The 16816-nt window shown below is 42.3% G+C and overlaps 1 protein-coding gene across 9 annotated transcripts in view; it reads left to right on the top strand.

The window, feature by feature from the left end:
• The first annotated feature begins 2101 nt into the window (after nt 1–2101).
• Zmym4 (zinc finger MYM-type containing 4) overlaps nt 2102–16816 on the top strand; it is a 121835-nt gene continuing 107120 nt past the window's right edge. For 5 of the 9 annotated variants that reach the window (XM_031378675.1, XM_031378679.1, XM_031378674.1 and 2 more), the window contains exon 1: nt 2889–3498. In XM_031378675.1, coding sequence (XP_031234535.1) covers nt 3460–3498 — 39 coding nt within the window. In that variant the 5' untranslated portion in view covers nt 2889–3459. Of the gene's footprint in view, nt 2498–2887; nt 3499–3583; nt 3671–16816 lie in introns of those variants that run through there. The other 4 variants (XM_031378678.1, XM_031378677.1, XM_031378681.1 and 1 more) reach the window with 4 other exon arrangements.

Genomic DNA, 16816 nt, shown 5'->3' with positions numbered 1-16816 from the left:
TCCCTGCCATGTTGATAAAGGACTAAGCTTCTGAAACTATAAGCAAGCCCCCAATAAATAATGATGGTGATGATAATATATAACAAAATGAATGTTTCTTTTTGTTCTACCCATAAGTGAAATAAAAGATAACGGGCCTAATCGAGAATTAAGAACCAGCATAGAAACTTTCAGCCATTTCAGTGTTCAGCCAAGGTTGCTTGGTTCAAAGAGCTTTAATACATATTAATATTAAATAGTAATAGTAATAATAATAATTATCATTTGTTTCTCAAGACAGAGGTTCTCTATGTATGCCTCGCTGTCCTGGAACTTGTTCCATAGACCAGGCTAGATTTGAATTCACAGAGTTCTGTCTGCCTCTGCCTCATGAGTGCTGGGATTCAAGGTGTGCACTACCACACCCAGCTGCAAGCCCTCAATTAAATGCTTTCTTTTGTGACACTTGCCTTGGTTGTGATGTCTTGCCCAGTAACAGAACAGTGATTAAGATGTCATAGTGGGAGCCAGAAGTGTTGTGAGAGATTTGCAGGTATTTACTAATTTGTTCCTTCCAGTAACCCATTTCCAAATGAGAAAATCAAGTCACAAAATAAACGTTATTAACACCACATAACTGTATTCAAACAAATCAGATATGTATCTGTCAGATTTGGCCACAGGGTCATCAATTTGAAATTTATGAAATTTTGAGTATCACAAAGAGTACTTTGCATTTGGTCTTGGTCTTGCTTTTAGTGACCCTGGACTAGTGTTTTGATCTCTGTGAACTTCTTTGTAAATTTTGGTTAGCTCTGTGGTGCTCCATATATGCTTTCTCTTTTCTCCTTCTATATATATAGTTGCATGGAATGCCCCTGGCATGCTTGGACGTTTTCTGGAATGTGCAAATCACGCCTATTATTCAAGACCCAACTTATCAGACCTCTAGAAACTTCCTGTTGTAGTGGAAAGACTTAGACTGAGAGTCAAGGTGCCTGTCAGACGTGGATGCTTTCACTAATCCTTTGTGTGATCTCCTGCTATTCACATCTTATCTGGGCTTTGGATTCATCTTAAACTATGGAGATGGGCCTTGGGGTGTGTCTCATTGGAAGAAAGCTTTCTTAGCATGTGTGAGGGAGGTCCCCAGCACTGCAGAAAAAGAAAATATAGTGTAGTCAAACTTAATCAATGCACTTAAACCATTAAAAAAAAAAGGCCACCTTTTTCTAATGATAGGAAGATGCATAAGTAGAGGAGGAGAGGGCGAGGCTGAAGCTGGGTTCCCCACTTTCAGTTGAATATTAGAAGTTCCACTTTTACTGATTTTTTTTCCTTTCCTTTTTTTTTTTTTTTTGTTTTTTTGTTTTTTTTGTTTTTCGAGACAGGGTTTCTCTGTGTAGTCCTGGCTGTCCTGGAACACACTCTGTAGACCAGGCTGGTATCTACCACCTGCCTCTGCCTCCCAAGTGCTGGGATTAAAGGCGTGCGCCACCACCACCCGGCTCCTTTTCTTATTTTAAACAGTTTATGTAGACCAGGCTGGTATCTGTTTTTCAAGTGTACCCTTCAGAAGTTCTACTTTTCAGCTGTTGGATTTTATTAGAAGGGAGTATTCTACAGCCCATAAAAAGGTGAAAACCATCCAGTCTTGTTTTGAACTGCAATCCCTGAAAACATCTTTTCTTAACCTTTCTATTTACTTTTTTGCCTTGGACATGTAACTGAAGAGTCTAGGCTATTAAAAAAAATATCTGGAAGAAATGAATGTTTCTTTTTGTTCTACCCATAAGTGAAACAAAAGATAACGGGCGTAATTGAGAATCAAGAACCAGCATAGAAACTTTCAGCCATTTCAGTGTTCTGCCAAGGTTGCTGGGTTCAAAGAGCTACCGACCAACACACAGAAGTACAGATGTAGAGTGACTCTCATCCTGTGAGAAGCTTCTAGGTTCTCTTTGAATAAGTATTGCCATGGAGAAGGACAACTCCTCAATCAGAGACTTAACTTTTTTCCTTTTAATTAGTTCTTTGGGGATTTCCAAGCACTTGGTCAAGGCAGGAAGACCACCAGTTCCAGGCCACCCTCGGTTACATAGCAACCTAGCCCAAACCAACCCAACCCCAACCAACCCAAACTAAGTTCCTTGTATTTCTTACTATATGTCTGTCTGTTAAGAATCCCATGTGAGGATTCAGCTCTCATTCTCTCAGGCTTTCCTCAGTGTGCTTCAGGGAAGATAGTGCCTAATCCTTGATTTCCTGCTTCGACAGTTCAACTCCTATCCTTTAAGTCAGGTCCTCGAGTCCCTTCAGTGGAGGCAAATGATGGCCCACAGCAGTTGCAGGTCATCACTATTCGACTTCCCAGGAGAGCAGCCATGTTCTTGAACTATCAAGGCTCTTTACATTTTATGTTCTTTTGCCCTGAAGACAGTTTTGTGTTTTCAGAATCCTGGAGGAATGCAATTCCAGACTGGGTTCCAGTTCCTCACCAGCCGCTCGATATCTTGAGGTAAATTAATTTACTTCAAGTGGCCATACTGACATGTTAACTTTGAAATCAATGGAGCAGGTGGTTTCTAAGATTCTTCCTCATTTTGGTATTCTAATGGCAAGCAGGTATTGAAGAAATTATCTTCAGTTATTGGTTCTGTCTTCAAAAGCACCTGTTGGATCTGATTTTAAGGTGTGAAGTTGTTCCTTGACAGTCTACGCCCTTTACTTGGCGAGCTGTTGGTTTCTCCTTGAGATAATAGTCTAGTTTTCCTCTTGGTTGGGGTTCTTCGTGTTCAAAGGTTCACTGAGAACTTCAGCTCATCAGCGTTTTCTTCTTTTGGCCATATCTCTGTAGTCAGGTGTAGGGTGGTGATGTGAACCCCTCACTGACATTTTACCCAGGCCTCCAGATAGTCCTTCCATTAAGATCTTTCATTCTGACATCATCCCTTCGTCATGGTCCCTTTAAGGGAGCGGCCATAGTTGAGTGGTGGGAGCAGCTGCTGGCAGCAAAGAGACTAACAGGATTAGGCCTAGCCTGGGCCACTCACCGCGCACGCTCAGGACCGGGGGCTTGGTGGGAAAGGGAGGAGGGGCTTGTGGCGCGCCTGCGCATCAGGGGCGCGCGCAAGGGGCTGGTTTGGAGATCCCTTTAAGAAACCACAGGCGGAGGAATTTCTCTGAGAGAAAATAATCCTACTCACGGGGCCCCTTGGAGGCCATTAACCCCCCGAGTCCCGGCCCCCCCTACCCCGCAGGCCCTCGCGCCCACGCGCCCGCCCGTGGGACCCCAGGAGCTGCGGCTAGCGCACCAGCCTCCGCCCCCTCGTCACTCCCGCGCCAGGCCCGGCGGGGGCCAAGGGGACCGGACCGCAGCGAGTGAAGCGCCGTGTCTGCAGTGTGGGCGGGGGCCGAGAGGGACCGCGGCCGCTGCCGCCGCCGCGCCGGGAGCCGCCGCGGTTCCGAGCGGGGCCCAACATGGCGGAGCGGGAGGTGGAGACCGGCCCCCGAAAGAGGGTAGGTGAGGTGAGGCCGCGGGCGGGCTGCGGGCTGCGGGCGGGCTAGCGGGCGGGGGGGGCGGGGCGCGGCCGGCCCCGACCGGCCTCGAGCTCACCGGTGGCGCGGCGCGGCGCGGCGCGGCGCGGTCGGTGGTCGACAGCCCGACGGGGCCCTGGAGTCCTCTCGGCAGGTGGGACAAAGCTCGGTGGCCGGCGGGGAGGGGGAGGGGGAGGGGCGGGGGCCGTGGTCCGCCGGGGTCCCCTCCCTTTCCCGGCGTGTGGGTGGCGTTGAGTATTCGGGGAGCCTCGGGGACGCAAGGTGTCAGACTCCTCTTCTGCATCCTCGAGGAGAACGGAGTCTGTGGAAGTTTCTCTGGGGAGAGGTCAGGTGGGGGTAGCGGTGGCGGGAAGAAGTGGAGGATTGGTTGTCTCTGGGAGGAGTAACCGGGAGGGTGCTGCGGGAACACCGAAGCCAATTCATCTTCCTGCCTCCACTCCCCTCCCCCTTGACCGTTATCAAGCCCCAAAGGGGACGTGGTACTCTTCACCTTAGAAGAAGTGGGGCTTGACGTCTTGAAGTTGGGGGGACGCGTTTTGATAGTTACGGATGCGGTGTAGTCTAGCTTCTTTACCTGCAGTTAGGAACGTGGAAGAGTGACAAGTTTTGTCGTTAGGATGTTCCCAGCCAGCCTTGCCTGCCTAGGTGAAGCCTTGTCTACACAGGAGTTGCAAGCCTTTTAAAAGTTTGTCTTGAAACTTTTTTATTTTTATTTTTAATTTAATTGTGAGTCATTTTCTTCAGAAGGAGAACAATACTATCCATTGAGTAATGTTTTTCAAGGCTTTTTTTTTTTCCTTAAACTTCCCCTCATCCAGCATGTTAAGCATCAAGTTTGTCAAGTTTCCTATCAGGAGTCTTCCTTTTGGAAATGGTCTCCAAATGATGAGTTAGTTGTTAAGCCAAGCTGGTTAAAACACGAATCTTAACCAAAAATGCTTTTTCTTTCTTTCTTTCTTTTTTTTTTTTTGCTGTTTTCGAGACAGGGTTTCTCTGTATAGCCCTGGCTGTCCTGGAACTCACTCTGTAGACCAGGCTGGCCTCGAACTTAGAAATCTACCTGCCTCTGCCTCCCAAGTGCTGGGATTAAAGGCGTGTGCCGCCGCCACCACCCGGCCCAAAAATGCTTTTTCATTCAACATAAATGTCTATTCAAAGAACGTACTGTTAATAAACTGAGTGCTGACTATATGCCTGACATTGTGTGAAGTGCTTTGTGAAGAGTTTAACCTCACAGTAACTATGCAGCCCATTTGTGGCTGAAATGTACACTTATTTCTTATCTTATGTAATTAAGTCTGCAAAGTCCAGAGTTTTGATCTGAGATTTGAATCCAGGTTTGCAAATGCTTGTGTTGGTTGCGTTGTAAGGTTAATTCTTCTAGTTCTGTCATTGGATCCTGGGCCTTAACATCTGATAGACAAGCCTATACCACTCCTAGCCTGAGGAGTTTCTCTTTTTAAAAATGTAAATGATGCCTTATCAAATGTTTCTAACAGTTCATTAGGAAATTTTATAACCATCAATTCACGTAAAAATACAGCTTAAATTCAGGGTGGGATTGTGTTCCCAAACCCCGAGATTCTAATATTGACTGTTTTCCTAGGTACTTGTCTACCACCTTGTTATTACATCTAGCCATCTCTTTACCCAGTCATTCATTAGTCTTTTAAGTACACTGCATTTTAGCATTTTTAATAATTAAAATTTAATGTTGGTAGTCTTAGATTTGCAAAATGTTAGGTTCTCTTCATATACTAATCATAGAACAGATTAAGCTGTATTAATATATGTCCAAATAGTTAATTTACAATACTGATATAGAATACATATGTTTTAGAATTCTAATTGTTTTCCAATTTCTGGTTAGTAGTAAACTATTCATTATCTTGAGTGAATGCATATGACATGTGTGGTCTACTAATTTGAATATAAAGGATAAATTATAGTATAAATTCGGAGATACTCATTTACTAATAATGTTCTCATTTGCTTTATAGAATGTGAGAAAAATCTAAGCACTTTGCTGACAAATTAGACTGTTTTAAGTATATTCTTTTTCATATATGTAGCTACTACATTTAATGGGTGGAAAAGGGATTGTAGGAAATTTTTTTTTTTAAAGCAGTAAATGGTCATAGTTTTAATCTCAACACGCAGAAAGCAAAGACAGGTGGATAATTGTGAGGCCACCTTGATCTATGCAGCAAGTTCCGTGGTAATCAGAGCTACGTAGTGAGATCCTTTCTAAAAGGTGACCCCTCTTTTTCTTCTCAATGCTGGGGATTGAACTCAGGGCTTCACGCATGCTTTATTGTTGAGCCACAGCCCAACTTTCAGACATTATACTTGGCACCATGAAACACATGGAACACTTGCGTAGGTTTTACATAATAAGTTGTGGAGGATGTTTGCATCAGTATATATAGATTTAAAGATTTATTTATTTTTAATGTGCATGAGTCTTCAGCTTATGTGTGTGTCTATGTATTACATGCATGAATTGTCCACATGCATTGTCAGAAGTTGTTAGAAACTCTAGAACTGGAATTATAGATGGTTGTAAGCCACCATGGGTGCTGAGAATCAGAACCAGGTCCTTTAGAAGAACAGCCACTATTCACTTATTATTTTATATGTATGAATGTTTGCCTACATGTATGTGTGTGCCATGTGCATGCCTGGTGCTTTTGGAGGCCAGAAGAGGGTGTTAGATACCTAGAATTGGAAGAATAGATGGGTATGAACTGCCATGCGGGTGTTGGTAACTGAATCCAGGGTCTCTGCAAGAGCAGTAAATGTTCTTACCTACTCTCCAGCATCTACATTCAATATATATAATATATATATGTACATACACATATATGTATATTATACATATCTATTATATGTATTTTAGTTAAAATTTTAATGTGTTGTCTGTACTACATTTACAGTGCCTGTGGTGTCCAGAACGGGGGTTGGATCCCCTGAGACTTGAGTCAGTTAGGAGGTGCCAGATGGATGCTGGGTTTTGAACTTGAGTTCTCTGGAAGAAGAGCCAGTGCTCTTAACTGCAAAGCCATTTCTCCAGCTCTACATCCAATATTTTCAATAGCTTTTGAATCCATAATCCATTTTATCGTTGATAGTTTGTTAAAATATTCAAGAGAGTTGATTTCTATGACACAAATGCCTTCTCTCCCATCCAAAACGTTAAGTCCATTATAGGAAGATTGATGGAAGTTGTTTATTTTTATTTATTTTTTATTCTTTTTTTTTTTCTTTTTTCTTAATTTTTTTTGAAACTCTAACTCAAGCTGGCCTTGAAATAGTTTTGTATCCACGGTTTACTTTGAACTCCTGACTCCGGCTTCCACTTTCCAAGAGCTGGGATTACAGGCATGTGCCTACATGCCTGACATTTAATACAGGAGTAAGAAATCACAGAAATAGGTAGATGATTTTTGATTGGACTGCAGACTTCTGTTTTATTTTTATTTTAATATTTTATGATAAAAATAAAAGTTTTCATTTGTTTTTTTGTTTGTTTTAGACAAGGGTCTTGCTCTCCATACAGCTACATTGTCTAGCCTCAAACTCAGAATTGACTCCTCTGTGTCTGCCTGTCCAGCACTGGATTACAGGCTTGGAGCATCAAGTTCAGCTGGAGGGTTTTTATTTTTTCTTGTTTCTCTTTCAGACCTCTACAACTCTCCCCAAGATAGCCTTTAACAACATCTATTTGGGGCAGCCTGTACTTCCCTTTTTTTACCCCTTAAATCTTGTTTCAAAAGAGTCTTCCATACTGTTATCCAGTTGCAGAATCATATTTTTAGTGATTTTGTTTTTTCTCTCTTTGAATAAAGGTCTCATTATATAGATCTGGGTATTCTGGAACTTGATATATAGAGCAAGTAAACTTATTGTTGTTTTCCTTTCTGTTTGAGTATAACACTAAGCTCCATTTTTTTTCCCCCCGTTTTTCGAGACAGGGTTTCTCTGTATAGCTCCGGCTGTCCTGGAACTCACTCTGTAGACCAGCCTGGCTTGAACTCAGAAATCCGCCTGCCTCTGCCTCTGCCTCCCGAGTGCTGGGATTAAAGGTGTGCGCCACCACTGCCTGGCCATTTTTGTATTTTTGTTAGGGTAAATCTGTACTTTCTATATACCAATCTCTGTCTTAGTTTCATAGGGTTCCCATAATAAATTATTACCACAATGTATTGGCTTTTGGAGAGTAAATTTTTGGAGAGTTAAAATAAGAAATCAAGGTGTTGAGCTGGAGAGATGACTCAGTGGTTAAAAGTTAAGTAGTCTTCTTTGGGAAGACACAGGTTGAATTCTTAACACCCACATGGGAGAAGGGCAGAATTATCTGTAACTCCAGATAATCCCAATACCTTCTTCTGGCCTCTGTGGGCATTGCATGCATTTGGTATACAAACGTACATGGAGGCAAAACACTTAGACACATAAAATAAAAAAAAAAACAAAAAACAAAAACTCAAAAGAAGTCACAGTGTCAAGTAGACCCTGTGTTCTCTGAAGGCCTTACTCCTGGTGTTTGCACTTTTCTCATTGCCTCTGTCTTCATACGGCTGCCTTCTTTCTATCACTCTCATCTTTTGTGTTTCTTTTAGGGATACTTCTTGGATTTAGGGCCTACCCAAATCCAGAATGATCTTATTTCCAGACATTTACATTAACTACATCGTCAGAAAACTTTTTTGCAAATAAAATTACATTCTGATTGTTTTTAAAGATTTACTATTATATTTTTGAGTTGTATGTGTGTGTGTGTGTTTAGTATTGGTGGAGGCCAGATATATACACACATACAATATATGTCTACATACCTATATAAATAACATATAATGAATACAAATGTATAATAAAGCTAATATATGACTATATACACGTATAATGAATATATATAATATTTTAATGTAGTAAAATTGAGTAGAATGAAATGAATGAGTTAAGCTAGTTACAGTAAGTCAAAAATCATACCTCACTTAATGCAGAATCCAAAACAACTGAATTTGCAGAAGCAGAGTACAGTTTTCAGATCCTGGGAGGTGGGAAGATCTTGATCAAAGGATAGGAAGTTGTTCAGTTAGACAGGAGCAATAAATGGTATTTTCTTTTCTTTTCTTTTCTTTTTTTTTTTTTTGAGACAGGGTTTCTCTGTGTAGCCTTGGCTGTCCTGGAACTCACTGTAGACCAGGCTGGCCTGGAACTCAGAAATCCGCCTGTCTCTGCCTCCCAAGTGCTGGGATTAAAGGCGTGCACCACCCACCGCCCAGCAATAAATGGTATTTTCAATGATATGTTAATTAAGTCTTTTCTCATTTTACTCTATGTATGTGTGTGCATGTGTGCTATGGTGCATCTCTGGAGGTCAGAGGACAACTTTTGAGAGTCAGTGCTCTTCTTTCAGGGATCAAAATTCAGATGTTCAGGCTTAGCAGCATTCTTACCCGCTGAGCCATCTTCTTGGCCCAAAAAGTTAAGAGACATTTTTTCTCCTCCCCTCCCCCCTCCTTCCCTTCTCCTCCCCCCCCCTTCTTCTAGACATTGTTTCAATCTGTAGTCTGAGGCTGACTTTGAATTACCAGAGATCTGCCTTCTAAGATTTCTGAGTGTTGTAATTATAAGAATAAACCACTATCCCTTCCTTCTTTCAATTTAAGACTGCGTTTGTTTGTTTGGTCTGTTCTTGGAAGTTTTAGCATCACAGTTGGGAAATTAACAACTTTTTTTGGAGACAGGGTCTTTCTGTGTAGCCTTGGCTGTCCTGGAACTCATTCTTTTTTTTTTTTTTTTTTTGAGACAGGGATTGTCTTTGTATCTCTGGATGTCTTGGAACTCACTATGTAGATCAGGCTGTCCTACTCATAGATTCATCTGCTTCTACCCACTGAGTGCTAGAATTAAAGGCATTTACCGCCATGCCCAGCCTCATTTTAAGAATTTAAGATGGCTTTATAAGTCTATTCATGGTGTAATGCAATTATCAATTATTTTAGCCCAAATGGAAACGTACACACTAAGAAGTAGTTCCACACAGTTCCTCTTCTCATCCCTGGTAAATTCTAATCTACTTCTGTGAGGTTGCCTGTGATGGATGTTTCCTATGATAGATGTTATGTATTTTTCCTGTAGAGTCTGATAGATTACTCGGCACATTTTCAAGGTTTGACCAGATGTCATATGTATCAGAGTTTCCCATTCTGTCATATGCCTGAAGAAGTAATCCCATCATTTGTACCAGATTTTATTTTTTTTGTTCATTGGTTGGCCATTTAGGTTTGTCTGTTGTAATTTCTTCTGTAAACATTGTAAAATATGAGCCCCAGCCCTTCATTGTTTTGGTTACATACTTGACAGTGGATTTGTTGGGTTACATGGGGCCAACTCTTACAAAGGACAACATTTTTTTTTTTTTTAAAGATTTATTTATTTATTATATGTAAGTACACTGTAGCTGTCTTCAGATACCCCAGAAGAGGGTGTCAGATCTCATCACGGATGGTTGTGAGCCACCATGTGGTTGCTGGGATTTGAACTCATGACCTTTGGAAGAGCAGTTGATGCTCTTAACCACTGAGCCATCTCTCCAGCCCTAAAGGACAACATTTAATTAGAGCTTGCTTATAGTTTCAGAGGTTTAGTATGTTATCATCATGGTGGGAAGCATGATGGGTTGCAGGCAGATGTGGTACTGCAGGAGCTGAGAGTTCTACATCTTGATCTGCAGGCAGTGGAAGGGGACTGTGTATCACACTGGGTGTAGATTGAGCATAAGACACCTAAAAACCTATCCCCACAATGACACATTGAAGTGGAAACTTAAGGGTTCTTTGGAAAGTCAGTTGTGTTGGATGGCGTTTTGCTGGGGGGAACACATGAAAGAATGTTTTCCTGAAGTGGACACTAGTGAAAGGCTAAGGTAGACTTGTGAAGGAATGTTGCACTGAGGCAAACACAGGAGAAAGGATGTTCTGTCTGTTAAAGCAAGCATGTGAAAGGACACATGATGAGGGATTCTTTACTAACGATAAGCATGTATTAGTCCGCCTTACATTGTGTAGTTGAGCTGCATTTGTTGAGACTCCATAGAGAGAGAAAGCACCAAAAAACTTCTTGTAGTGTGTTGCAGCTTACTGCAGTTTCTTACCATTTCCAAGCATTCGGACTGATTGACAGAATGATGTCAGCTGAGTAAGACACATGCCGAGGCAAGACCGATGGAGGATAGATATGTGATGTTTGGAGAGAGTATAAGTAGAATTCAATGGACAGTGTGAGGCTTAAGCTAGGCTTGCTTATAGAGCTAGCTGTGCAACACTTCTGGGTCTCTCATCTTCGCTGATCTTTGCTTCGCTGAGAGAAGCACACTTAAGAACTTTTCCTGATGTTGCTGCCTGGTCTCTCCTGCTGACTTATGCTGAGGCTGAGCACTGGCTGTCTCTCCTACATCGTGTTACCACTGTTGCTAACCCAAGTCTGTTGAACTGGATTGCTGGTGTACTGCTGATGTATCGTAAAGTGTTTGTGAGTGGATCGAACTGCCATTGCTGAGTCCTGTGAACTGAACTGTTGATTTCCTGACAACTTAGATAGGATTTGCTCCAATCTCCACTCTTTTCTAAACAGACTCACTTCCCCCATATCCTTTCTTTTACACTACCTCTGGTGGGTGGTGGGCTACAAGGGAAGTTAAAGGGTTTAAGAACCATCATTAAAAGTAGACCTTGAGCTGGGGAGTGGTGGCACATGCCTTTAATCCCAGCACTTGAGAGGCAGAGGCGGAGGCAGAGGCAGGTGGATTTCTGAGTTTGAGGCCAGCCTGGTCTACAGAGTGAGTTCCAGGACAGCCAGGGCTACACAGAGAAACCCTGTCTCAAAAACAAAGAAACAAAAAGTAGAACTTGAAAAAGTTACAACGCGATTCTCCAACAAGGCCACACCTATTCCAACAGGGCAGTATCTCCTGATAGTGCCATTCCTTAAGGTCCAGGCATTCAAACACATGAGTCTATGGGGCCATACCAAGCCACCCCACAGTTTCTGCCCTGTTTGAGTTCCGGTCCTGAATTTTGTCCTGAATTTCTTCCTTGATAGACAGTAATGATGACACAACTCGAAAGCCAAGTAAACCCTTTCTTCCCAAAGGTTCTTTGTTCTCGGTGTTTCATCCCAGGAATAGTAACCTTGAGACAGTATGTGTGTGGGTATATGCATGTGAAGGCAGGTGCCTAAAGAGGCCAGAGGCATTAGATTCTCTAGAAGTAGGTGGTCCCGAGTTGCCCCAGTGTGGTTGTTGGGATCTGAACCTTGCTTCCCTTTAATTTGTTTGTATTGTATTTATTGTGTGTGTTTGCTCAGACATACCCTTGTTGCACATGTGAAGGTAAGAGGACAACTTCTCAGCACTGGGTTCTCTACTCCCATTTTGTAGTTCTTAGGAATTGAACTCAGGTTGTACTGCTTGGTGACATGTTCCTTTACTCACTGAGCCATTTTGCTGGCTCTTATATTTTTCACTTTACTTACTGTGTGTGTGTAGGGGGCAGGTTATGACTGACTGAGTGTATGAATGTGTGCCTAGTACGAAGTGGAGGTTAGAGGACAACTTTCAGGAATCAGTTTTTTCCTTTGTTTTTAGGTATGGTCTCTAGGCTAGCTGGTATGTATATTTTAGGCCATCTCATGAGCTTGTGACTCCTATATTACCTGTAAGGGTATGCTTGGATTTGGGTTGTGGTGATTTAATTAAGGACATAAAGCTTGTATGACATATTAACCCATGAGATCAGTTTGCTAGCCTGGATTTGCATTTTTCTTTTTTTTTGTTTTCTTCCTTTAACTTTATTGGTTTATGAACTTCACATCATGCACCACTATCCACTCATCTCTCCCTCCCCTTGTACCTGGCCTCCACTTTGTAACCCCTGCTGCTCCACCAACAGAGGAAAAAATATCTTGTTGTGGAAGCTGTAGTGTGTCATAGTGTGTCCCACAGTATACCCTTTGTCCACACTTTTGCTTGTGTATGTTCATTGGAATGACTCATTGGTCGGGGACGAGACCTCTGGCTTCTGCTACTCTGGATACTGGAACCTCACCGGGACTCCTTGGATATCCTGTTGTTGCCTGTGTCATGGAGAGCCTGTAGTTTTGCATCTGTAGGACAGGCCCCTTCATGCGCTACAGCAGTTTATTGATGGGTTAGATGGTTGGTTAGGCCAATTCAAAGCCCTAAATCTGGGCCTGAGAGGTATCTGAGCTGGTCAGCTCTCCTGCTCTTCACGCCCTGCCGTAGATGGCAAGGGATGAGGGAGGGGAGGAGGACATCCCTTCCTGGTATGTGTGACCCAACAGACAAGAGACAGGGCCAGCTCACCTGCAGGGCCAGCTCTGTTGTACTACTCAGGTGAGGTACAGGTACACTCTTGAGTGCTTCATCAGGTGATGGGCAGGGATAGCTCTCCTGCCTGCCATAGGTGGCAAGGGGCAAGAGTGGGGAAGGCATCCCTCCCTTGCCCATGTTGCTGCACAGAAGACAAGTTGCAGGACCCACACCCCTACTATCAGGGTCATCTCTACTGTGCTGCCCAAGTGAGGGGCAGGGCTCTCATAACTTTATCAGGGCCATTTCTTCTACCCACTTCTGGTGGCAAGAGTAAAAGGGAGGGGAGGGGATTTGATTTCTCCCTTGCTGACACCACTATACAGCAGACAAGAGGCAGGGCTGGCTCTGCCTCTTATGTCTGTCGGGGCTGACACACTCAATAACCCCACATCCATGGTCAACTCTACTATGCTGCCAAGATGAGGGATAGGTACTTGAGTGCTGCAGCAGGTTAGGGGCAGGGCCATCTCTCCTGCTTTGTTGACCTCAGGGTATTTTGATGATGATGATGATGATGATGATGATGATGATGATGATGATGATGATATGAGGAGGAAGAGGAGGAGGAGGGTGAGAATCTTTGTATGTTCATATTGGTCATTGATATACCATACCCTCTTTGGTAAAATGTATATTTAAAGTCTTTGTCCTTTGTCTGGTTCGTAACTGACTTTGTCTTTTTTTGCTGAATTGTGGAAGTTTTTATATTTGTATTCGTCATACTAAACTCTTCCTTGAGATAGGATCATGCTATATAGCATGGTTTGGTTTAGAACTTGTGTTGCTTGAGCTAGTCTGGAATTTGTGAGTTCCTTAACTTCCCAAATGCTAGGATTACAGGTATGTGCTACCATTACACCTGATTTCTGGCTATTGAACTCCTCACAGGTAATTTGCAAATATTTTCTCCCATGCCTGGGCTATATTTTCATACTTCTGAAAATAACTTTTGATGCACAGAAGCTTAGAATTTTTGTCTTGCTTTTGTACTAAATTCAAGAGAAAAATTTCCCTCACTTTTAAACATTTACTTGTGTGTGTGTGTGTGTGTGTGTGTGTGAGAGAGAGAGAGAGAGAGAGAGAGAGAGAGTCTTAAGAGTTTTGAGTCAGTGTATGTGTATAGGGTACATGTGAAGGTCAAAAGGACAAGTTTCAGAGGTTGGCTTTCTTCTGTGGTGGGATTTTGGGGCTGACTTCACACCTTCCATCAAGTGCTTTTATTTACTCACTGGTTCCCAGAGAAGCTGTAAGTTACAGTCTGAGATTGTCCCAGTTGCTTATTTCCTATTCACTTTGTGTCTCTATGCTGTTATTTTTCCTTTCCTTTCTTCAAGGGAATAGTTTTTGTTTTTGTGCCAGGGTGCCTGGCTGAAAATTTCCTCTTTAAGATCATTTAAAATGGGATTGGAGAGATGGTTCAATGACTAAGAACACCGATTTTAAAAGCCAGGCAGTGGTGGCGCACGCCTTTAATTCCAGCACTCGGGAGGCAGAGGCAGGTGGATTTCTGAGTTTGAGGCCAGCCTGGTCTACAGAGTGAGTTCCAGGACAGCCAGGGCTACACAGAGAAATCCTGTCTTGAAAAACAAACCAAACCAAAACAAAAAAGACCACTGTTTTTTTGTTTTTTGTTTTTTGTTTTTTTGTTGTTTTTTTAGGAAGACTCAGATTCAATTCCCAGAACCCACATGGTGACTCACATCTGCCTGTAAATCCAGTTCCAGGGGATCTGACATCCTCTTTGGCCTCCTGAGTGCACCTGGCACACATGGTGCTTATTATTTATGTGAAGGCAAAACAACCATATACATAAAATTAAAAAAACAACCAAACAAAAAGAAAACAAAACAACCCCTAAAGATCTATTAATCACCAAACCTATGCCTGATTTGCAGAGGTTTTTTTGTTTGTTTTGTTTTTTTGTTTTTTTGAGGCAGGGTTTCTCTGTGTATTTCTGGCTGTCTTGGAACATGCTCTGTAGACCAGGCTGGCCTTGAACTCAGAGATCTGCTTACCTCTGCCTCCCAAGTGCTGGGATTAAAGGCATGTGTTACCACCTTCAGGCAAGAGATTCTTGTTTGACATTTGACCCTGTTGCTTTTCTCTTCATGGAAGTCCTGTTATTTTATTTTATATGATGGCAATGACTTAGCTGAGAGCCTTACTGCTTATTAGTCACCCTTGTTTTTCAGTGGAGATTGTTACCTTAGCCTGTTGTTTTCTTGCATGGTTTCTTTTGTAGTATTGTGTGTGTTTGAGTGTTGCATTTAGGTGTACCAGAGATAATAATTGAGTGCTGCTCCTTAGAAGCTGTTCACCTTGTTTTTTTGAAACAGAGTTTTTAGTTGGCTTGGACCTTTGCTGATTAGCATGTGTCTGTCTGTCTGTCTGGTCAGCATACCTGGCTCTTTTTTTTTTTTTTTTTTTTTTTGGTTTTTCGAGACAGGGTTTCTCTGTATAGCCCTGGCTGTCCTGGAACTCACTCTGTAGACCAGGCTGGCCTTGAACTCAGAAATCCACCTGCCTCTGCCTCCCAAGTGCTGGGATTAAAGGCGTGCGCCACCACCGCCCAGCTAATCTTTTTTTAATTTGTAGGTCCTGAGGCTCTAATTCAGATTGTCTTTCTTGCAGAGCAATTACTTTACTGACTTAGCCATCTTCCCTATGATAGTATTTAAAAAAATACATTATGTGATTTCCTTTCCCTTACTTTGCCTTTGTTTTGTTTCTAAAATTCAAAAGTACTATTTCACCAAAAATTTTATCCTGGGGAACCAATCAGTATTAGGCTTGCTTACTTACAGAGCATGGATGAAGAAGTTTCTTGGGGGAACATGGACCTCAAAGCAGCTATACTGGGAAGTCTTCATCCAGTGTAGGATAATGGCTTTCTCCTCAGAAGTATAAATGGAGCCCTTTCAGGTAACCCTACTCTATACACTCGAGCTCCTCTGTAGACCTTGATGCCATTTTGCAATCTGGGCTGAGTACAAATGGCTGGGAGGAGTGTCTAGACTCAGGTGAAGGTTTGGTGGCTCTCTCTATCCTCTCCTCTGAAGAAATGTGGACTGTGATGGATGTACACAGCAGGCACAGATGATCTGAAGATGGCTGCTTTCCTCAGATGCCCACTTTCTACAACAATGGCCCATTTAGGCACAGGCAGGGAAAATGTTGTTCCATAATAGGTGTGCAAATTATAGAGAATAAGTCCATTGCATTGCTTCCTTCTCTTTAAGATTTGATTTGTTTTCATCTTCAGTGTAATACTAGTGAAACTCTAGTAATTCAAATTTATTAAATATGACTGTAATTGTCTTTTTAAAAAAGATTTCTTTCAGGTTGGGCGGTGGTGGCGCATGCCTTAAATCCTAGCACTTGGGAGGCAGAGGCAGGCAGATTTCTGAGTTCGAGGCCAGCCTGGTCTACAGAGTGAGTTCCAGGACAGCCAGGGCTACAGAGAAACCCTGTCTCAAAAAAAAAAAAAAGATTTCTTTCTTTTTTTCTTTTTAAAATTTATTTATTTATTATACGTAAGTACACTGTAGCTGTCTTCAAACACCCCAGAAGAGGGTGTCAGATATCATTATGGATGGTTGTGAGCCACCATGTGGTTGCTGGAATTTGAACTGAGGACCTCTGGAAGAGCAGTCAGTGCTCTTACCCATTGAGCCATCTCTCCAGCCCCCTTATTTATTTGTTTTGTTTTGTTTTTTATTTTTGTTTTTTCGACACAGGGTTTCTCTGTGTATAGCCCTGCACTTTTTTTACACGTAACTCTCAGGTTTCTATCACCACTCTTTTTCTCCTTTTTCTCTTCTCTTTTCTTTTTCTTTTTTTGAGGCAGTTTTTTTTTTTTTTTTTTTTTTTTTTTTTTTT

Source organism: Mastomys coucha, unplaced genomic scaffold, assembly GCF_008632895.1.
Source record: "Mastomys coucha isolate ucsf_1 unplaced genomic scaffold, UCSF_Mcou_1 pScaffold18, whole genome shotgun sequence".
NCBI classification, from domain to species: Eukaryota; Metazoa; Chordata; class Mammalia; order Rodentia; family Muridae; genus Mastomys; species Mastomys coucha.
Note: the sequence above shows the minus strand (reverse complement) of the source record. Positions and strands in the feature narration are given on the sequence as shown.